General features: G+C 39.3%; 1 protein-coding gene and 1 long non-coding RNA gene across 2 annotated transcripts; one reads left to right on the forward strand and one right to left on the reverse strand.

Annotated features, from left to right (window-relative positions):
• Nucleotides 1–102: 102 nt before the first annotated feature.
• On the reverse strand, nt 103–18504 carry LOC115781418 (intestinal mucin-like protein). The gene is given in 20 exon segments (XM_030731058.1): nt 103–192; nt 1084–1258; nt 1362–1485; nt 1561–1602; nt 1687–1813; nt 2083–2181; nt 2292–2408; nt 2512–2552; nt 2645–2749; nt 2838–3015; nt 3149–3180; nt 3761–3856; nt 15689–15763; nt 15929–16113; nt 16203–16395; nt 16482–16659; nt 16745–16989; nt 17066–17234; nt 17327–18131; nt 18488–18504. Coding segments are annotated over 20 exon segments (3093 nt in total).
• A 164-nt stretch (nt 18505–18668) lies between these two features.
• On the forward strand, nt 18669–24368 carry LOC115781507 (uncharacterized). The gene is made up of 3 exons (XR_004020086.1): nt 18669–18740; nt 20522–20605; nt 23933–24368. It is a non-coding gene; the product is annotated as an uncharacterized LOC115781507 (long non-coding RNA).
• Nucleotides 24369–24387: the final 19 nt, after the last annotated feature.

A 24387-nucleotide genomic window follows, 5' to 3' on the forward strand; every position in this document is an offset into this window, starting at 1 on the left:
CTGCTGGAGGTCATTTTGTAGAAGTCTAGCAGTGCTCATCCTGTTCCTCTTTGCACAAAGGAGCAGATATGGTCCTGCTGATGGGTTAAGGACCTTCTACAGTTAGCTCTCCCAGAGTAACTGCCTGTCTCCTGGAATTGCCTCTATGCTCTTGAGACTGCTGGGTGCAAAACTTCTGGCAATGGCACACACCTGTGCAACAGAGGTTGCACAGGTAGTCCAATGTCCCATGCAACCAGTAGTGACACTGACCCTAGCCAAATGCAAAACTAGTGAAGAAACAGCCAGAAAAGATGAGGTGAAAAAAAATGTCAGTGGCCTCCACCTCCAAGACCATTCCTGTTTTGGGGGTTGTCTCATTGTTGCACCTGTTAATTTCATTAACACCAAAGCAGCTGAAACTGATTAAAAACTCCCTGTGCTACTTACCAGATCAATATCCCAGAAATTTAAGTGACTTGATGCTATACTCTGATTAAAACTTATTCCTTTACTTTTTTGAGCAGTGTGTGTATGTGTATATTATTGACCAATGACAAAAACAGTAGCTAATCACTGTCATACATGTTTAAGTGGCACAACACAATAAAAACAACAAGGCATTAACTTTGCTGCATCTTCCTATTTAATCAATTTTGATAAATGCTCTCTGGCATTTATGTTTTAAGATATGTAATGATTATTTTAATAATATGGAAAGAAACATCTGTATCCCTCATTCATTGACTGACTTATTACAGCAGTGTGAAGCTTCGCTTCTTTTTTTTTTTTTTTTTTTTTTTTTTTTTTTTTAAGCCTGTCATGTCTGGTAGATCTTGCAAGCAGAACTGTGATCTGAATGCGTTGTTGTGCCAAACATATTTGCTATTTCAAGATGAGCTCTATAGGTTCTCAATAGGCTCTTCTTGTTGATGTTTTAACCCTTTATTTTATTTATCTGAGTTATTTTTCCACATACTATGTAACAGCCAGAGCTGACAGGCTGAAGAAGAGGAAAATAAAGAGAAGAAAAAAGGGAGAAAGAAAGGGAGCAAAAAAAAAAAAAAGGGGAAAGAGCACAAGTCTATTAAGCTTCTTGCGAACATGTCCAGCAGCTGTGGTGCAGTCTGTGTGGGTGCAACCACACTGCTCCACATGGACGTATGTGTAGGGGACCCTGTCTCCATTCAGACAGAGCAAGTCAACAGTGCGATTGCTGAACTTCATTTCCTTACAGCAAGATCAAGAATACTGCATAGCTGCTGCAGCTTCAGAGTACCTGCAGAAAGCAGAGGATGGGTTTAATATATATATTCCAACTATATGACAGTATTTTAAAAACTTTACAGAAGAATAGGAAATAATAGTAAGATTATCCTTACCTAGTGTAAGTGTTGCAGGATCCTTCACAATACGGCATATCTACCTCCTGGACAGACTGACATTTATTGTATGTAATATTGGTTTTCATGGGCATTAACTTGCATGCTTTCTCTTTCTCCACACCTATTAAAAAAGCACAGTTAGCTTATTTTAACTTAAATATCTTAAACCCAAAATAAACACAAATGTTATACTCACAAATTTTACAACAGCCATTTGCTGTGGTTTGAATTGTGCCCCAAGAAGTAAAATATAAAAAAGTTATTTAACTTCACTTCACTCAGGTGCAGTGAATCAAGATTAATGCAAAAGGGATACTTACAGGTTCACAGTTGCTCTGATTAAATACTGAGCAGACAGTGTGTGAAATGCTCGTTGTTAAGATCTCACCATTCTTAACACAAGTGTACTCATCACACTTATTCCTGGGTGGTGACCAGATTTCTCCTTCCTGGAGAGCAATGAGATAGATACACGTTTAGATTTATATATATATATTTACCAGTAAAATTTTTTTGTTCTTTTGTTTTTCTTATATATATATATATATATATATATATATATATATATATATATATATATATATATATATATATATATATATATATATATATATATATATATATATATATATATATATATATATATATATATATATATATATATATATATATATATAAATAAAAGGCTAATAAATGCATCCAGTCACAGCCAGCTTACAGTCAGCAGTTGGTTGTTTCCATTAACACTGACAACACAGTGTGTCTGTCCACACTTCCCGCAGCACTCATGTGAATCATTTCTTACATATTTAAATCCCTGAGAGACAGAGAGAAGAGTGGCATTTAGGTTTCCAAGGTGTGGTATAACAAAGCTACATCTGCACTACACAGAAATTCTTTTAAGAAAGAAAACTAAATTTTTCTCACCATGTCACAACTTTTTTTACATTGCTTATCCTCACAGACTATTTTGACTGCAGTAGAATTTTGCTCAGCTACACAGGTACAATCCTGACATACAGACCCAGGAACTGAAGAACCAGGCTAGCATATAAAGAGAAAACAGGGATACAGAATTATGTGCACCAGAAATCCTTAAAGGTAAAATGGTGACAAAATGACAAAAAAGCATTTGCTTCTTATTTACCTGGTATTCAGTGCCATTGTGAACACAAACCTTTTTAGGTACTACAAAAGAATAAACAATGAGAAAAGACAAGTTAAAGTATTATTGTTACCATTATATTTTCTTTAAGTTGAAACCGAATTAATTAGCTTACCACATTCAACTTCTGGACAGCATTTTCCAGGAGGAACACTGAAAACTGACTTTTCTCCAATTAAACAGGTCACAACTATGTCTGTGCAATTGCCAGGTTTACATTCTGTGGAGATGATAAACAGTTATTCAGAACCATACAATAACCAACATTAATCTAAAGATGCTAAACACAAATGTGTGCCTTGTCTTACGGCAAACAGGGGTATAACAGCAGGGATCTGATGGATCAGTTTGGTTGACAAGGACAAACTCATCACCAGAGCATTTTGTTATGTTTGGCTCTGGGCACTCCTTAGGCTTAAAAGTCACAGTCTTTGTGGACTCTTCACAAGTGCAGTTCTGGCATGTGAGTTCAAATCTTTCATTGAACTGAAAGAGGGGTAATAATAATACATAATAATGTGGATTATTTTCAAAAGACATTTAATTTACTATTTAATAATTATCTCTTGCAGCTAAACAATACAGGTTAGAATCTTAACTGAACAAGAACTTTGCTCACCTCACGAGGATTGCCCTCAGGATCTAGACATCCTGTTGAAACACATTTCATGTATTTCGTTTAGTTGTACACAAAATTCGTTATTCACTGCATCCAGTACAATATTTTTTTTCCAAGTGACTTAAATTTTCCTCCATACATATACAGTCTTGGCCAAAGGTTTTGAGAATGACACAAGTATTGGTTTTCACAAAGTTTGCTGCTTCAGTGAGTTTAGATCTTTTTGTCAAATGTTTCTAAGATATACTGAAGTGTAAACAAAGGCATTTTCAACATTCATCATTCTGATTGTGAAAACAGCCATACATGACAGGCTTAAAAAAAACAAAAAAAACAAAACAATTATTCCAAATACTCTTCATAACATTCTAAATGTATCTATATATGTAAATTGCCTTCATAAAATCTGAAACAGCAAACTTTGCGAGAATCAGTACTTGTGGCATTCTCAAAACTTTTGGCCATGACTGTAGATCATAAGCAATTTGTGGCTGAATAACTGGTTAAAGGACACATAATGCCCTGATGTAGCCATAATTGACCATAAAATGTACTGCAATTATATGTGTATTTATTGCAATAATACAACTTGGGTAAGTATACCACACTTACCACATGTTTTCACACATTTCTTGGACATTTTGCTAAAAAGTATCATTCCTTCGGGGCAAAAGCAGCCCTCAGTAGTGACGTTCATGGAGGGTTCGTAAGGACTAAAATACACAAACATCAAGAAAGAGCATTGCTCTTTTTAACTTGCTAAAACATTAATCATAGTATTACTGCATTTGTAGTGTTACTAATACTATTTGTGATGCAGTTTCAAAGCAAATATCACAAACTGTTTCAACTGTTTCTGTGTGCTGGTAGACACAATAAAATGCACACAACAGAGCTCCAGTTTGAACTATTAGTTGTGCCACAAAAAAGTGTGACCAACAATCAACTATAGATGTGGTAACTCTCAACAATGTCATTTCACCAGCAAAAGAAAGACATTTTATCAGTCTCACACACAGAAAAATGTTTGCCATTTCTGGTGAAACCAACAATGTGACACATATGATTATTTAAATATACAGGGGAAACTTTCAGATCTGACCAGATCATACTGTGACCTCTCTGAGTGGTACTGGAACTAAACATGTGCAAGTTCCAAGAAAGGGTATCTGCACCTTTTCTTACTTATGTGTTTGAGTTTATCTCTTACATTTGTTCTTGGGTGTCAGCACTTCTGGTCCTTACCTGACATTTTACTTTTCTGTGTAATGCCTCTAGTGTTTTCCTGTACTTCATGGTGATTAACTAGCCTGACAGCAGATTAGGATACCATAAAGTAATGTGTCTTGCGAGAATGTGCTGGAGTTAGCAGGAGAATGGGAGGAGATCACCCCTATGGACTGCAGGAGAGCAGGTTTCCTGTGTGGCTCTGCGATGTAGTATTCAAGGTCCAAACTATCATTGTGTGAAGCCAAAGCCGATAAAGTGACCCAGGGGTTTAAAGGCCTCTTTTCATGACAAGTGGCCAGTGAGGTATTTTGGTATTTGGTTATGTCTTGTACTTTTTTTTTTTCAAATTCTTTGTATATGCTAGGTACCAAGTAATATGCTAACATGCTTTGTATTGTTTGTTCACGAATACAGTTCTCACAGCATGACTAAGCTAGCGATGAAAGGCTCAAGCAATAAAGGCCTATTTCAAAGATTCAACCTGTGTCTGTGTTGTTGTAGAGAAACCTACAGTCTGATCTACTGACGTGGTGATCCAGTGAGTAAAAAATGTTATGTTGACAGGTACCCACCTAAAAAAATTCAATGTCTTCTGCTGATTAAAATTTTTGGTTTAATGAAAGGTCCTAAGAATCAGAAGCATAAAGTGTTTTGAATTTAAAAATTCAAAAGACTGACTGATATGGCAATTCTAATGAGTGTCTTTTGCCTTTTTTGTTCCAGACATTGCATGACAGACGTGCATAATTAAGGCTGGGTCCTCAAATGTAATCCTTTATAGTTTTGTCATTACTCATCAGAATAATACAAAACTTTGGCCCTGGTGGGTTTTCTTTTGGTATCATCTGAGCTCATCAAAATTGATGAAAATAATAGAGATTGTATTAAAATTTGGATTTCCATGGAAACCAATGTTGGGTAACACCCATATACAACAACACCTAATTTGAATTTACATTGTATATACTCAGATATTGATGCAATTATTTTTTGAAAGTATAACACTTAGAAATGTATTCAGTGATAGTAATGAAGTGATGCAGACTCAGCAGTCTCATTCATATTTCCCTGAATGTTTGCAGCACCATCTTGCAGCAACCACCAGTGTCTAAATTTGTGGCTAAAAACCAGGTCCACTATCTCAAACTGGGTCCAAATGCACATACATGGATTGTAAGTATGAAACAAAGGCACTGATTAAGTGAAGAAAACATCTTTAAAAAGTACTTTCTACCATTAAAAACTATCTTACTTTCATCATGTGACACTTCTTTAGCTGTTTATGAGCACTAAGAGATTTATAAAACAGGTAGAAATAGCACTTTTTCAGCAAATCAATTGAACTTTTTGTACTCTGTAGTGAAACTGATTGTACTACACATGCGAGAGTCACAAAATGTCATGGTCCAGGGCCGGTGGCCCTGTGTTCTGAGTGATGTTCTGTTTTGTTGTATTTTCTGGTTGTGTTTCTCAGTTTTTCTTACAGTCTAGTTTCTCAGTTTGTTGTAGTTTTGTATTGTTTTTGGTTTTTAGTTAATTATATGCTATTCTGATTTCCTCGTGTTCTCGTCTTCCCGTATCCTTGTGCTCCTGTGTCTGTGCTCCTCTGTGTATCTGTCTCCCTGTGTTCTTGTGTGCTGGTGTCTGTTATCCCTTCTGTGTCAGGTCTTCATTGTTTGTGTTTCAGGTGTCTGTCTTCCCTGTTCAGTTGTTTCCCCATCTTGTGGCAGCTTAGGTGTTGTAGTTGGGTTCTGTTTAGTCATGTTTGGATTCCCTCTGTGTGCCAGTCCCCTTATGTGTCAAGTCTGCGTGTACCATGTTTGGTTACTTCCTGTTCTATTTTGACAGTCCTTTGTCCTGCGTGCTTGTGTTTTGTTTTACTTCCCTGAGTCTCATTAGTGTTATTCTGTTCACCTGTTAGCCCCAGCTGTTTCCACTCACCCCTCGTTCCCTCTGTGTATTTATTGTCTGAGTTTTCCCCTGGTCAGATGTCAAAGTCTTGTTGTCTTGTGGCTGTGTTTCCCTGTGCTCTCTGGATCTCTAGACCTCCAGTAGTCCTTAGTTGTTTTCCAGTATAGGTTTCCTTTGTTTGATTTTGCTGCCTTGGTTTATTTTTCATCCTCTATATTCTGCTGCTGAAATAAAGGCTCATTTTTGGTTCATCTTTAACCACCATCTCCTGCATCCTGCTTTTGGGTCCTCTCCACCTTCACACGACACAGGGCCTGCGGTCTGCGGCCTCACACCATGACAGTAGACTCTGACCAGAAGATGAACTCAGCAGACATAGCTCAGCTCTGCGGAATATGGACATTACCCTTCTCTGCGGAGGGTAAAGAGACTGTCTGGTCCCAGTTGAACCAGGTTCCACAACCGTGACACAAAATGGGAAATGTTAAGTACCGTGGCCAAAAATTCTTGCCATGACAGTGGTGCCCCTTGTGGATTTGCAGGTGCCTAATGTTGAAGACTGTACCAAAAGACAAAGAGCAATGAGTAATAGTGGTAACATGAATGCTGTATCATGCAAACATCATGGACACTATCAGCAGACCAGGGTTATTATAGTATAATGAAAACGAACGATACAACGAAAACTGAAATTGAAAAAACATTGTCGTTAACTGAAATAAATAAAACCTACAATTAAAAAGAAAAAAACAATAACTAAAACTGTATTGTGAGTTTAAAAAATGAACTAAAACTAACTGAAATTATAGATAAAATTACCTTTCCTTTCTTATTTATCATTTTATTTAAAAGCCTTGTGGATTGATAATTTTTCCGCTCTCTGAGTTTAAGCTGGGAGCGCCGTCGGGCAGCTATGTGCGTGCGTGTGCATGAGAAAGCAGCAGAGTCGCTCTGAACCGACATAACTTGACGTTCACCTCTGGAGAAATGTGACTACTCGATGGGTCCACACAGCCGCAACGTTGTGATTAACCTGTTCCATCCTTGTGCGTTTCCGGCTACTTTATCAGTCAGAGAATAATAACCAGGAATAATAATCAAAGCCAAAAAAACGAGCACAAAGCAAGGACCAAAAAAAAAAGTCCCAGCCAGCACCAGTACACGACCGCAAGGTAATTAACACACACAATCACAAGCATAAATGCAGACATGAGGTCGGACACTTCCGTAGCTTGTGTACAGAGGCCGCTAAGACCCTGCAAGTCTAATTAGAGCATCTAACCAAGCTAGCTCCAAAACAGAAGCAGCATCAGGTCGTGAGAACATCAGGATGCAGCTGGAGTTGAGCTTTGACTCCTTCAAAAAGTTTTTTCAACCATATGTAGGTGTTGTTAATCTGCTGCACTGATGCTGAACTTTATTTGTAGTTTATTGTAGTTTATTGTAGAATTTATTGAGTTTGGGAGTTCATGTTTTTCTTTGTTTCTCCCTGTTGATTTTCATGTGTGTCCTTAATATTACACACATTTTGCACGTAGTGCTGCTGTCTTGCGAACAGTTGGTTGTTTAAATGGTATCTTTTGTTTAGTTTTTATTACACAATAGTCACTCTTGTGCCTTGAATCTTGCACCTGACAAAGTCTGAAAAACTAAAACTAATACTGAAACTAACGAAACTAAACTAAAACTAAGCATTAAACCAAAAATAAAAACTAATAAAAATCAGCAAAACTACTCTGAAAACTGACTAAAACTAACTGAATTAGAAAAAAAAAGTAAAAACTAACTAAAACAAAATGATAATGTAAAATCCCAAACTATTATAACCCTGCAGCAGACTAAATCCAAACTGGAAGCCTGTTCTAAGACTAAAGGTCCCTTTGAATTTAAACTACTGTCTCTTTAACAAATGTATAAATGCATAAATAAAAACATACATGTGGTGGCAGGGTGCGGTTTCTGTTCAGCTGCGAGAGGTGAGGCAGAGTGGTTCAGGGAGCAGTGTCAGGTAGGATTTGATTGGCACAAATTTACTAATCATGCCAAGGCTCACTCCGGAGGGAATATTTTTAATAGAGTATTTCTGAATTGCTAAAACTCTAAACCCCATTCCCTTAACCAAATCCTCAGAGGCCTAAACAATGTTCTTGAATCACTCATGCATTTGGCCTAATCGCTAATATAGTTCAGGCACTTAGACACATCCGGTGCAACTTAACCACTCTTTTTTGCAAAACAAACACATTCTCAGTCACTGAACACACTCCACATGTGTGTTGCTAAACCTTAAACACAGTCTCGGTCATTTCACACCTGTGTTGCAAAACCACTGGCAGCAAAATGTGAACACAACTCCAACACCGCTGTCAGCAACTCACAATTGAACACACATTTGTCAAATGATGTGGCCAGACCACGTGGGCAGGTTAAAAGTCACTTTAGTGTGCAGGTGGCACATATGAATCTACAATGGGCAGACACATACAGACAGGCAGAGGAGGAAGAGTGCGTGTGAAAGGTGGCGTACGAGGACCACTGAGAAAATAAACCATGTCCTCGTCCATGGTGAGGGAAGCAGGACAAAGGGTCCAACCCAATCTGAGCTGATTCTCTGTGGCAGCATCATCAGAACAGTCACTGTTCCATGCTGTACAGCATTTGGCATACAGTAGGGATGCACGATATATCGGCATTAATATCGGTATCGGCCGATGTTCGTAATTTTTTTACATATCAGCATCGGTCCGATGAGTACAATTGAACCGATACCCACAACCGATGTTGCCGTTATTGTTTGTGCCTGTAGGGAGCGAAAAAATGTCAGCGGTGTGGGCGTTTTTTACGGTGTCAAAAGAAGACACTCGAAAAGCAATATGCAACACCTGCAAAGTCGAGGTAATGCGAGGAGGATGCCGCGTCATATCGTTCAACACCACAAACTTAGTTTCTCATTTGAAAAATCGCCACCCCGAACTACACAAACGATTGCAGGAGGCTAACGCAAGCCAGCAGGAAAAAATGAAGGCAGCTGCGGCTGCAGCTGGGAGCCCAATACAGCAGGTGCTCGACCAGACCAAGAAATTTGCGAAGGACAGCGCAAAGGCCAGGTCAATAACCAGCAAGGTAATGGAAATGATTGCTCTTGACGACCAGCCATTTTCCATAGTAGAGGACCATGGATTTTGCCAGCTGATAGAACATATTGAACCCCGCTACAGCCTGCCGAGTCGGCGCTACTTCTCCGACGTCTCCCTCCCTGCTCTGTATGAAGTTGTGGCCACGCATATCCACAAATTGTTGGACAATGTGACTGACATTAGCTTCACTACGGATATATGGAGTTCAGACTTAAGTCAGATGAGTATGTTGAGCCTTACCGCTCAGTGGATTGATGAAAACTTTGAAATGAAGAGAGCTGTTTTACATGAACAAGAGTTTCCGGGATCGCATACGGGGGTTGCCATTGCTGGCGCATTTGACTGCATGTTTGCTAGGTGGAAAATTAACCCTTGGGAGATCCTTTAAAAAACTTACTTTCGTGATCCTAAGGACAAAATGTGTCCTCTTCCCAAAAACCGCTGTAAAAATATTATAAAGTAATATTTTTTTCCACTTTAAATGATATAGTCTTTTAGAACTACTTCAGCCTGACACATAGATACCAAATATTATATACTTTTTGAAAATTTTTAACCCTTTATAGGCCCATTTACTTACACAGTGCCACTGTGTTTTTATGGACAAAAACAAGAAAACTCAGATAATTTCCATAAAATGTATTTTGGGGACTATTGGATTATTATTGTTATTAGGCCCTGAGATGAGTCACTGATTGGCATCAACATTATTTTTCATGCATTTTTTGTTTTTCTACAGTATCAGGTTTTGTGAAAAACTTACATTCGTGATCCTAAGGACAGATATTGTCCTCTACCCAAAAACTGTTGTAAAAATATTATGCAGTAATAATTTTTTCCACTTTAAATGATATAGTCTTTTAAAACTACTTCAGCCTGACACATAAATACCAAATATTATATACTTTTTAAAATTTTTAACCCTTTATAGGCCCATTTACTTACACAGTGCCACTGTGTTTTCATGGACAAAAAGAAATTTTGTCCAAGACCAAGAAATTTGCGAAGGACAGCGCAAAGGCCAGGTCAATAACCAGCAAGGTAATGGAAATGATTGCTCTTGATGACCAGCCATTTTCCATAGTAGAGGACCGTGGATTTCGCCAGCTGATAGAACATATTGAACCCCGCTACAGCCTGCCGAGTCGGCGCTACTTCTCCGACGTCTCCCTCCCTGCTCTGTATGAAGTTGTGGCCACGCATATCCACAAATTGTTGGACAATGTGACTGACATTAGCTTCACTACGGATATATGGAGTTCAGACGTAAGTCAGATGAGTATGTTGAGCCTTACCGCTCAGTGGATTGATGAAAACTTTGAAATGAAGAGAGCTGTTTTACATGAACAAGAGTTTGCGGGATCGCATACGGGGGTTGCCATTGCTGGCGCATTTGACTGCATGTTTGCTAGGTGGAAAATTAAAAAAGACAGTGTGCATGTTGTGCTCCATGACAATGCGTGGAATATACAGAAGGCAATGGAGGAGTGCGGCGTTAAAAGCCTGGGCTGCATGGCTCACACGCTACAGTTAGCAGTGCATGATGGAGTGTTAAGCCAGCGGAGCATTTCTGACTGTGTGGCTATCGGGAGGAAAATAGTTGGACATTTTCGCCACTCTCAACTCGCCACCTCTCGGCTGAGAGACATACAGCAAGAGTTAGGCATGAAAACCATGGTGCTACAGCAAGATGTCGCTACCAGATGGAACAGTACTTTTAATATGATGAAAAGTCTCCTGGACCAAAAGCGCGCGCTTGGTGTGTATGGAGCAGACCATGAGCTGCCTGCTTGTTTTAGTGCGTATCAGTGGGGCCTCGTTGAAAACATGAACACGCTTCTCAGTCCATTTGAACAATTAACGAGGGAGATCAGCTCACATTTGGCTACTGATGCGGACGTGATTCCATCAGTTGTGGCATTGAAATGTTTGCTGAGCAAGGCAGCTGACACGGACAGTGGGGTGCGCACAGCAAAGCACACTATTGGAAGCTGTGAACAAGCGATTTGAATTCGCTTTCTCTGAGCCGCTTTACTACTTGGCAACGATCATTGGCCCCTGGTACAAAGACCGTTATTTTGACACGGTCACCAAGCAAGCGGCAGTAAATATGCTCCAGAAGCAAGTGGACAAAATGACTTACAGCGCTATGGATACACCGGGCACAGAAGAACCGCAAAAGAAGAAGATGAGAAAAAGTGAGGAGGAGGGAAAGTCACTCCTTGAAATGCATGATGAAATTCTGGAGGAAAACTCAACCATGGAACACCAGGCAGGCCTGAGGAGCCACATAAGTGTGCAGGTATAGTATTATCACATCATGTCTTTTATTCAAATAGCCAAGACTGTAAAAATGACTTACATGAAAAAGCAAATTGTTGTAAAAAATATTATTAAGTAATGCTTCTCTTCCCCCTTGAGGTTGATCTGTAGCACTGGTAATCCCCTTAAAGCAAAATTCATCAAATCTCTTAAGTGGAGGAGGACAATGTTTTAATGTCTCGATTGCTGGTGCTTTCAGACAGTCATAGTAATACACTTGTCTATATTCCTGTAGGTGCATGGCTATCTCAGTGAGCCCCTCATCCCCAGAAGTGAGAACCCACTGCAGTATTGGAAGAGCAACAAGTCCCGCTTTCCTGCTCTGGCCAGAGCAGCATGCAAGTACCTTTCAGCTCCATGTACAAGTGTGGACAGTGAACGTCTCTTCTCTGCTGCATCAATTATTGTTGATGAAAAGAGAAACAGGATCCAGTGCGAGAAAGCAGAAATGCTTCTCTTTGTGAAAAAAAACCTGCCTTTGCTGATGTAGGCCTGGACTATAAATTACTATTTCACAGTGTTGAAAACACTGTTTTAGTGTTTGGGACATTTACTTTGAGTACACTGTGGCTGCTTTAAGTTGTAAAATGTGCAAAGACCACCACTTTTGAATTACAGTTATGTCACAGTTGATTGAGCATTTCTACGGGTCTTGAAATTTACTAGTTTTTTTATGTTTGCTTGGTGTTTCAGTGTTTTGGCATTTCTTGAAAAATGGTAGCCCTGTAAGTTACAGGGGTTACAGGCCGTAACCCTGTTATGGGGAACTAAAAAAATGTTCTGATAATAAAGAAAGACATTCAAAAATTCAGCTTGCATGATTTTCAGTCTATACAAAATTTTATCATCTCAGAAACATATATCGATATCGGAAAATATCGGTAATCGGCCATAAAAGCAAAGTTATTATCGGATATCGGTATCGGCCTAAATTTTCATATCGGTGCATCCCTAGCATACAGTATGCCACACTGCAAGTACTGTGACATTCATTACAGTGCAATGTCCAAGTGCCCTTCCCTTTCCCAGAATTCAACAACAGCCACATGCAAATAGCAGGTGCGCCCTTTTCACACATCATGTCAGAGTCCCTGGCCAGCAGGGTGGCAATGTCACCCTCTATGCAGCCATTGGTAACTGGGGGGGTCCACCATCATCATGCTAACCTGGAGCCATACAACACCAGACATCCCACATTCCTGGGTGATCTACAGCAGTGGTCCCCAACCTTTTTTGAGCCGCGGACCGGTTTAGTGTTAGAAAATATTTCCACGGACCGGCTTTTAAGGTGTGGCGAATAAATACGTCAAAATAAATGATACGACCATAACCAAGTGTGATATTTTCTACGTATAATAATAAAAAACGTGAATCCACTTTGTATTCGTATGCAACTCTATCAGCAGCGTTCTCGTAACATCCCGCCTCAACATGAATAACAGGCTCTCTGCCCACAGCGCTCCCTGGTCAGCTGTTAGAGCCATGGTAAAACATGCCTTCAAAATAAGATACACCGCAAAAACAAATACAGTAGAAATCACCTCAGTCGGATTCAAATGGCCCAGTGCAATGGCTTCTGCTTCATCTATGAATTTGCTTCTGCAAATTTTATAATCTGAAATTTTACTCGTAAGTGCAAGTTTGTAGCTTACACTTGCCACGATTGTCCCCGGTGAAATGAACTGATATAAACACTAAAACAATTTCCAGGCGTTGTTAGTGTGTGTGTAGTTGTGCATGAACGAGCCGATGCATGGAAGTGGGCGGACAGGAGCTGAGGAGGGTTTTAGCGCTAAACTCATCCAGTTTATGCGATCACATTTAACTGGAAATTTATTACAATGGGACCAGATTTTTCATCCGAGGTAGGTGAATATCCGACGGATTTATGTGATGATTTTATTGGAATTAATGTTAGGAAAAATCAGGACCTGCAGATGCCATCCAACTAGAGCGAAAACCCGATTTGTGCGACTTCGACTTAGGTGATTTTTACTGTATAAAGCGCATGAAAAATACAACTCACCATAACACTGAATCAGTGTAAGCCCCCTGAGCTTGTTTCTCTGATACTCATTTTTGCTGGCTTCTGGTTTGACTGGGTTCGGCCGATTTCACATGGAGCGTGGCTGCAGAGCCGCGGTGTCAAGCGCTGGAGAGTCAGTTTGATGGCTGGGTCTGCCTCACTGCTATCCCCGGTGTTGATAAATAAAAATGGTAAATGGACTAGTTCTTACATAGCGCTTTTCTACTCTTGTTGAGCACTCAAAAATTTAAAGAAGCGTTATGTAGGTCAACCAACCGATTTCGTTAGACAGGCCTGAAGCTTCTGGGTTTAATTTTAGCGGTGACGTATCATGTGAGCAGAAACGTCTTGACACGTCAAGAGGAAGTCATGGAGGGAAGAAACGGAGCGAATCCGCCCATTTTTCAAAATAAAATATAGTTTAGGCGCAGATAATAAGTAAAACGGAAATAATTTAAGTTATTTATTCTTTATGTGCGGCCCGGTACCAAATGTCCCACGGCCCGGTACCGGTCCACGGCCCGGGGGTTGGGGACCTCTGATCTACAGGATTGTATGGCTGCGCATGAACAACTGGATCAGCAAGCAGTGCCTCCTGTATACGTCATAGTTTGGGACAATGAAATTTCACCGTGCCATCCAGATACGCGACTGGTTCGCAAACAACTAACTTTACATCATCATGTTCCATCCACCTTACAGCCCCTTCCTCAATCCAATAGAGGGGTTTTCTCTGCATGGTGGTGGAAGATATATTCTTCCTACACCAGGGAGAATATATTGGAGGCAATGGAACACATATGTGACGATGTTACTGTAGAGTCCTGTTAAGGCTGGATTTGGCACACAAGGGGGGTTTTTCCCCCATTGCCTGGCATGGGAGCGCATTGCTTGTGACGTGGATGAGGTCCTCTGGCCGGACCTCGCACACAGAGACATGATGTGCAGACTGAATCTGTGTCCTACAGTGCTGCACTTTTCATTTGTTTTTAATTTTTATTTCTTTTTTGTCAGCACTGTCATGTCACTCTGACTATGGCAGTGTTTGAAATAAACATTTTCTGTTGACTACATGCCCTGGCTGCTGTGTTATTTGATGTAATGTGTAACAGATGGTCTCTGTGAATAGATTTATTACTTGTTGTGTGTGTGACTTGAACACAGTGTTTGGTTTTGCACACAGATCACTGTTTTTTGGCAGTAATTATTTGATTTTGACAGGAAAGTATTGGATTTTGGGGAGTTTTTAAATTTGTGTTTAAGGTTTTGGGAAAATGGGTGGTGGACTTGGGAAATGTGAGTTAGCAGTTCAGAAATACTGTAATACAGTATTTCTGGACTGCTAAAACACATTTCTTGAAGGAGTTCACAAACAGACAGAGATTTTGTGTATGTGAGATTGTGTTTAATATAGTTTAGAAAAGTAAAAAAACTGAGACTACCAAAACAAAATCTGTTTGTGTTTATGTTAAGGAGAGCTAGTGGTGGTAGGATCACTGTTACAAAAACAATTTTCTTTTCAGGAGACAGGATGAGAACAGCCAGGGTGTTCCCATTCCAGAAACATTGTTTTAGTCAATTTATTAGCATAACAAGATCTTTAGCAGGATTACTGCCCTACCAACATTATGGCAACAGTAAAACATATCAATTCGTAAACCTTATATGGATTGTTTTAGAACTGTGTAGCTTGCAAAGTCTTAATTGTTTTATCTATTGGTCAAGTCTTTTTGCCCTAATAATCACATGTTGAAGTCACTCTGAAATACGTTTGTAAGATTAAGGATATTTATTATAATTTATTACTAACTACTTTTTTTTTTATAAATATGTACTGCCCACAATCATCATAGCCTCAGGAAATGCTTGGTTACTCAATGAATCTTAAAATAAACGCAAGCCTTTCTACTATAACTTATCTGTCATCACAGGCTGGCTGATCTGCAGGACCACAAGGCATGTAAATCTGGCTTGATGGGCAGTCATTGGCTGTTAGTGAAATATAAAAGCAAATCAGTTTTTAAAAAAATACATATTGATAAACTTTTCTATTTAATAACATATACAGTACTCTGTTTTGTGTACTAAATACCAAAAGATAAAGACCCTCCAACAATTCCAGCTTTTTCAACTAAATAATACAGGCATGCTTACCACACCACTTTTCAGTTTTGTTGTGGTTCCTCCAGTAAATGCAAACTCCAGCCTGAGCACAGGCTGCAGCATAAGTCTGCAAACTTGTGCACAGCACTTCTGTTTTGTTAAAATAGCAGCTATCAAAAATGCAACCTTTGTAGAAATTCTCTGGAGAGATAAAAGGATGGCACTCTGCAAAGAGACTGTAAAAAGAAAATGAGACAAAAATAAAAGTATTTTAACTGCAAACAGTATGGGAATAAACCTCTGAAATAGACTGGATAATATCTACCTGCTCTTAAGCAGCTCACACATAGAGTCTGTCATGCATGGTATAGGTTCACTTGTAGGTACTATAAGTGATGCAGTGCATTTGTTTTGGCCAATGTCTTTTGCAAGCCAGTTCTCAGCCATCATTGCACAACTTTTCACCAGCTGACCATTAGGCAACATGCAGTCATCAGCCTGGTTATTGTTGCATGTTCCTGATGGCCATCATAATAAAATTAATGCTGCAGTTTACCTCAAACTAAGGATTAAGCAGTGTGGCTACTGGAGAGAGAGTTCTTACCACAATGCCCCTGGGTGTTGTTGCCAAAGTATGGAAGAGTAACTCTGAAGCCACTTCTTTCAAATTTAATGATCACTTCTTGTTGAGGGATCTCCAAAAACAAATCAGAGCCTGAATTTATGATTTTAAGGCTGTGTTGTGAATAAGGGAGTTTCAGACGTTCTCCATTTTTCAGTGCCTACAAAAGAAATACTGTATAAATGCTGTATAAGAAACAAGGTATGAAAGTAACAATAGTGAATCATCGGTCCTTCTTGTTTTACCTCCAAATCTACTCTTCCAGTGAGGTTATCATTTGTCAATTTGAAAACTTGCAATCCATATGAAATAATTATAGATCAAGAACAGGAAACATCTTCAGTGGAGTCACAAAATGAATTATCAATGTAGATCCTTAAGTTATAAGTTTTTTTAATTTCTTCAATTAAAACATAAGTACACTGTCCTTGATGAGTGTAATAGAAGCCATCAAATGTAATGTAATGACCTTCCCATCCTTCACATTCACCTGAAATGAAGAGGAAATGTTTAAAATCTAAAATATTTTTAAAGAGGAAAAAATTTTTGAAGGCACAAACACTCACAGTCACAAGCATAAACTTGACAGCACTTGTCATACACTAGAACGGGTTTCTTTCCATTACTACAGGTAATGTTCTTAATGGGCGGACATTCATATGGAACTATTTCAAACTGGTTGTTGCCTATGCATTTAGCCCTAGTGCAGTTGCAAAAATCCCAAAACGTATTGACCTAAAATAGAGGAAAAACAGAAGTATTTTAGCTAGGTATTTTACAAGAAAAGATCACATACATGTTAGAAAGTAGACATTTTAAGTGAAAACCTGAAACAGAATGTGTTTATACTGGCACAAAATGTAAACTGGGTTTTTATTCATACCGGCACACCACTGCAGGGGGAAGGTATGGTAGTTGATGTTCCAGATGTAGTTGTGGAATGAGTTGGTGTTGTTGATGTTGGGGTTGTAGTTGGTGTTGGTGTTCCAGATGTGGTTGTAGAATGAGTTGTGGTTGATGCTGGGATTGTAGTTGGTGTTTGTGCTGTAGTTGTAGAATGAGTTGTTGTAGACTTTGGGGTTGTAGTTGGTGTTCCAGATGTAGTAGTAGAATGAGTTGTTGTTGATCCTGGGGTTGTAGTTGATGTTTTTGTTGTAGTTGTAGAATGAGTTGGTATTGTTGATGTCGGCGTTGTAGTTGGTGTTCCAGATGTAGTAGTAGAATGAGTTGTTGTTGATCCTGGGGTTGTAGTTGATGTTTTTGTTGTAGTTGTAGAATGAGTTGGTATTGTTGATGTCGGCGTTGTAGTTGGTGTTCCAGATATAGTTGTAGAATGAGTTGGTGTAGATTTGAGGGTTGTAGTTGGTGTTCCAGATGTAGTTGTAGAATGAGTTGGTGTTGATCCTGGGGTTGTAGTTGGTGTTTGTGTTGTAGTTGTAGAATGAGTTGGTGTTGTTGATGCTGGGGTTATAGTTGTAGTTGGTGTTCCAGATATAGTTGTAGAATGTGTTGTTGTAGATCTTGGAGTTGTAGTTAATGTTTTTGTTGTAGTTGTAGAATGAGTTGGTGGTGTTGATGTTGGGGTTGTAGTTGTTGTTCCAGATGTAGTTGTAGAATGAGTTGTTGTTGATCCTGGGGTTGTAGTTGGTGTTTGTATTGTAGTTGTGGAATTAGTTGTTGTAGATCCTGGGGTTGTAGTTGGTGTTGCTGTTGTAGTTGTAGAATGAGTTGTTGTTGATCCTGGGGTTGTAGTTGGTGTTTGTATTGTAGTTGTAGAATGAGTTGTTGTAGATTTGAGGGTTGTAGTTGGTGTTGCTGTTGTAGTTGTAGAATGAGTTGGTGTTGATCCTGGCGTTGTAGTTGGTGTTTGTGTTGCAGTTGTAGAATGAGTTGGTGTAGATGTTGGGATTGTACACTCAAAAAAAGGAATTTAGGAGGTCATTACATCAAAAAAAGAATAACATGTACTTTTAACAAAATAATTTCACGTTTCAAAGGCAAACATGATCAAATAATGTCAGATAAGCATGAAATCCCACCACCTAAGGTTTATGAAATTCAATCATGTTGAGATAACATGATTCAATATAGTCAGGCTGATCTTGCACTGAAGACGGACTAGTGAGATCACGGGAGATCACGCGAGATAACAAACTATTTGGCGTGCCCGCGAAATCCCCATCGGCAGTTATCACGAGAAGACAGAAGTTGCCTGGCGTGCATCGAGTCAATTTAGAAAAGGTAAGATTCAATCTTTTTTCATCCATGTAAATGTAAATGAAAAGATGTGAATTAAATCATCAGCGGAGTTTTAATCATTTTCCGCAATGTTTGATCACATTTCTATCTAATTGTTGCACTCAAGCCGCTGGCTAAAATGTTCATGTTAGCTAAAGTGAGGATAGTTAGCTAGCAATTAATCAAAGTGATTCGCTACCATTTGCATAAAATAATGTGTCACATTATTTTATGCTGTGTGAATTACATGGGTTAAGTTTAGGCACAAACTAGAACTGTGTGGTTACGGTTAGTAGAAAGTCCGGTATTACAAGCCCTGCATCTGATGAATTACAGCAGATGCATCAAACTCAAAGCTTAGGTAAATGTGTTTAATTTGTACTTTAGAAGTTGCTTGGCATATACATTTTAATAATTAGATTATTAAAAATCCTCGACACAAATTTTTTGCTTTGATGCTTCGTAATAAGCACAGGTGTCTCCGTGTAAGCATTTCATCCTCTCTGCTGCAACGGGTTTCCATCATTTATAAAAAATGATTCTGTAACACGAGTGGATCGCTGACACGCCCCCACTGCTCTGTGCTGTGAGTGTGCATGTGTGCGCGCGTGTGCTGTGCAGAGAATGTCAGCTGTCATTTTTTTCTTTACTTGAGCTGTAGCCACCAGAACGGATTGGTATAACCAGTTTGCTAGCTTGGGGCTGTCATTAGGACTAGCGATTTGGTGCCGGGCGGGGGTCAAAATGCTTTTTATGCTTTAATTCCTGATTAGCGATTAAAAATAGACCTGCGGTAGAAACTAATTTGGAGGATGCTGTGAATAAAAAGCATTACAGCTTTAAGCTCATGCAGCCCCCAGTTTTTCAACAAAAACACAGCAGCTGTTTTACATGCAATCTGTCTGCACACGCGCAGCAAGCACAAACAGGCAGAGCAGTTACTGAGATGGTGAGCTAAGGTGGAGCGAAAGGGAAAGTTTTTCTAGGGTCCAAAGCAGCAGTTGTTCCTGTAACCACTTTAAAACCTTTACTGGGAAACAGCTGGAGGTCCTTCATCAACCACCTGATCAGCAACATGAAGAAAAGAGAACTTTGTAGCTGCTCCATCCACCGCTGTTTGTTTCAAACAGAGAAAAATCTGCAGTATGGAAATTAAAATATGCAAATGAATTAATACAAAAAAATTATTTCTCATCTTATGACTTGATTAATTGAAGGAGTAATCGATAGAATACTTAATAAAATAATCAATAGTTGCAGCCCTATTTGTATTTAGAAAGCCATAGTCAAACATTAGTTTTCAGTAGCAGTGGAGCCGTGAAAGGTCTTGAAGGAAAAAAACTACAGTTCCCAGCAAGATGATCTCACTTCATGTTGTTGCATTAAAAACATGATACTTTATACTTACAACATGGTGGCTGATATTTGACAAAACATCTGGATTATTTTTTTATTGTGTATGCTTTTTACATGATTTTTGCAAACCTATTAGTGGAAGGAAGCGGCACTCTGGGACACATTAAATGCATGATATATAAGTGTAACTGTAATGGATTATATGCAAATATTATCGCTCTATTGATTTAATAAGGCTTTATTTAGAGTTTTATTGGTCCTATGTACATAACTGAAAATCCTCTCTAATGTGCTCTATATTTCCAGTGGTTATAATCATGTTGCATTTAAGAGACCTATACCAAAAGTTTGAATATATGTACAGATACACCTCTGCTCAGGATGAATTAAACATATTAATGATTGAAAATTTATCTTATCTGTTTCAGAACATCACCTGTTTGTTACTCATCTGCACAAGTACTGGTGAAGGGGGTCATCGGCCATCAAATTTCAGAGTTCAGTGGTTAATAGTAAGTTTTGCCAAATCTTAAGTGACTGGTTCTAATGTTGTAGTGCTTATAAAGCTAGGGTTCAGCTAAACCTGTATTTGGCCAGTCTGTTTTATTTCTGTTTTTATATGAGTAGGGATATGGGGGGTGTGTGGAACTGTAAGGAGTGTAGTCTCTCTCTGTTTGGTAGATCCGAGCTACTAAAACATTTTAGACTTCAACACCGGCATATGCAACGTTACCCATGTCCCCACATAAACTGCCCATGTACTTTTAAGACATGGAATGCTTTGCATATTCATTTAAATAGAGTCCATCATAAACAAAATACCCAGGAGCTACAAGAATTGTCAACATATAGTTGTCATTTGTGCACGTGTAGTGATCTTCCTACAGAGAAGGATTATTTTTCACACATTGGCACACATTTGAAAAGTAATGAAACTGTTCTTTGTATGTTTAGGGGTTGTAATTTTGAGACAAATGTATATGGAACATTTCACTCTCACAGGAACAGGAAACACAGTCAACGTACATTGAAAGATTTCAAGCCAGACATAGTTAGAAACACTCAAGTTTCAAAAGAATCTCATAATCCTGAGGAGGATGCATGCAGTCAAGATGACTCTGCTGTTCAAGCAGAGAGTGCGTGTTCTAATAGTGATGTGGATATAAGCAATAAGTTGCCTGAAGTAATTGAGAAGAATTTTGCGGCAGCATTGCTCAAATTAGAGCATTTTGCACATGTGGCAGGCAAACAGATTGATGAGTTCTTAGAGGAACTACACTACTTGAGTTCAGCAACAATACCCATATCCATTGACATTCTTGAAGGGGTATTTCAGAAACATAGTCTAACATCTGATAAGTCTGTGGTAACAGAAGTTGCCACTGCTCTCTGCACTTCTAACCCATTGCTCAAAGCCATAGAGAAGGGGGGTCCCCTAAGCTCAACTTATCTCCGCAACAAGTATTATAAAGAAAGCTTAAATGTTGTAGAACCCATTGAATATGTTCTTGATGCCAAGGAAAACAGAAGTTTTCAATATGTGCCTGTACTGAAGTCTTTGCAGCAGATATTTAAGAAAGATGTTGTGGACAAGGTAGATGAAAACCACAGAGCACTCCAGAGTAAAAGGGTGAGTGGTGAACATCATACTTACAGTTCTCCTCAAGATGGTTCACACTTCCAGCAAAACAGTTTTCTGTCAGGGGATGAGATGAGGATTTTGATACGTTTATACATAGATGATTTTGAGGTTTGCAATCCTCTGGGTACTTCCCGCAGGAAACATAAGCTTTGTGGAATCTACTGGACTCTGAGTAATTTACCTCTGGGCTCATACTCATCACTATCATCAATTTACTTGGCAGTGTTATGTAAAACTAATGATCTAAATAAGTATGGTTATGACAGTGTCTTGCATCCTCTTCTTCATGACATAAAAACTCTGGAGCAAGATGGAGTTTTCATTCCATTGCTTGGTAGATGTCTCAAAGGTACAATTCAGTTTGTTGTGGCTGATAACTTGGGGGCTCACAGTATTGCAGGTTTTAACGAGAGCTTTTCTAGTGGGTATATCTGCCGATTTTGCACAGGAACAAGATCAGACATCCAAACAAAAGAGGTAAAATCGGGTGCATTCACCCTCAGAACAAGGGAACTCCATGACTCTTTTGTGTCCTCAGCTCAGGAGAATGGCACAAGCTTTTTTGGGGTGAGAAGAAGTTGTCCTATCACCAAAGCTCTTGCCCACTTCAGCGTTGACACAGGTTATCCTCCAGATATTATGCATGATCTGTTTGAAGGCATAGTACCAGTGGAGCTTGCACGGTGTTTGGCAATGCTTATATCCAAGAAGTATTTCAGTCTTCAAACCCTCAACAAATATATCCTGCATTTCCCTTACAAGTGGGCCGATAAGACAAATAGGCCACATGTTATCCCAGACAGATTTTCAGCTAGGGCAACAATAGGTGGAAACGCCCATGAAAATTGGACTTTGTTAAGACTACTCCCATTCATAATTGGGCACCTGGTGCCTGAGGGTGAAATGGCATGGCAAATACTGTTGGACTTAAAAGACATTGTTGAGCTTGTGGTTGCTCCAACACACACAGATGAGTCCATTGGCTATCTTGAGGGGAAAATTTCTGAGCACAGACAAAAGTATCAAGAACTCTTCCCTGATGTGCAACTGCTCCCAAAGCATCATTATATTGAGCACTACCCTCAACTGATAAGGATGTTTGGGCCTCTTGTTGAACTCTGGACTATGCGCTTTGAGGCCAAGCACAGTTATTTTAAGCAGGTTGTGCGACACACCAATTGCTTTAAAAATGTGCCCCTCTCTCTAGCTACTAAGCATCAGCTCATGATTTCATATCACTTGATATCATCTAGTTTTGAAGAAACATCCCTAGAGGTTACAAATGTCTCAACAGTACCTCTGGATGTTTTGAAACAAGAAATAGCTCAGACTATTGAAAAGAAATTCCCTGGTACAACTGAAGTTCACCTTTCCAAGTGTGTGTCAAACAAAGGTGTAAATTTCAGAAAGGGAATGATAGTTACTCATGGTTCTACAAGTGGACTTCCTGACTTTGGAGAGATCCTTCAGATTTGTGTTGTTCAGGAGAGACTGTGTTTCATTGTGAGAAGGCTTTATGGGTGGTACAGGGAAGATTTCAGAGCTTTTGAGTTAAGTGTAGGTCAAACCAGAGAAACTGTTTTGATTGAACTTGGTGAACTGGCCGATGACTGCCCTTTGGCAGACTACTTTGTTGGCCCTCTGAGACTGGTGACATTAAAAAGACACATAAATATAAGGTTTGTTTTCTTTTAATGTTGATTGCATCTCAGATAACTTGTATTTCAGGGGACCGCGACTTCATAATGCCGCATTTCTTTCCAAGCTTTTATTTTATATATATTAAAATGAATAAGCAAAATTAGTGCAGATTCAGACCAAAGCAACAGCAGAGGGATGGTGTAAAGTTACATATAGCAGCACTTTTCCTCAGGTCATTCTCCTTTTAGTTTTCTACTCTCTCCTTCTCACATTCCTGTTTCTTCACGAGCTGGTGGTAGCAGTGCTGCTTTGGTGGTGTTGCTTTGATCCGGATCTGATAATCATGGCCCATTCATTTGAATGCAAAATGTTTAAAAAAAAAAAAAAGTGTTAATAAATGTGGTGGTATCATGAAATCACAGTTCTCACATTTATTTCAGGATTTTTTTCATAGCCATATTTAATCCCCAATCCCCATGTTTGTACTCATTGCTGTTTAAATATCAGTTAAACTTAATCTTTGTTTTAAATGTGATTTTTCTCTTTCCTCATTCAGGGGGATGTGAAATGGCTACTCCAGTGAAACTAAGAATCATTCTTGGAGAAAACAATTCTCAGAGATTGATCCTTCCAGATGGGATGCCAGAGACTGTCATGGAACTCATACAGGAAATTAAGAGACACTGTGGAGTAGATGGGGACTTCAGGCTTCAATTTATGGATTTTGAGTTTGGGAACGAATTCACTAATTTGGTCTCAATGTCAGACATCCAGGACAAAAGCTCCATCAAGGTCATCTTTAACTCTGCTACACCTGCACAGCCTGATGGAACCCCGCCCCCTCCCTACTCAGCTGCTGCAACCTCCCACCTGCTGGATGACTCCTTGTCTCTTTCATCTGCTGGTAGCTCATGTGATACAGACATATCTTCTACTGAGTCCACCTCCTCGCGATCCACTGCATGGCCCACTGTCTTCCCCATGCCCCAGTTTCCTTACGATACTCGGCTG

Source organism: Archocentrus centrarchus, chromosome 6 (assembly GCF_007364275.1).
Source record: "Archocentrus centrarchus isolate MPI-CPG fArcCen1 chromosome 6, fArcCen1, whole genome shotgun sequence".
Classification (NCBI taxonomy): domain Eukaryota; kingdom Metazoa; phylum Chordata; class Actinopteri; order Cichliformes; family Cichlidae; genus Archocentrus; species Archocentrus centrarchus.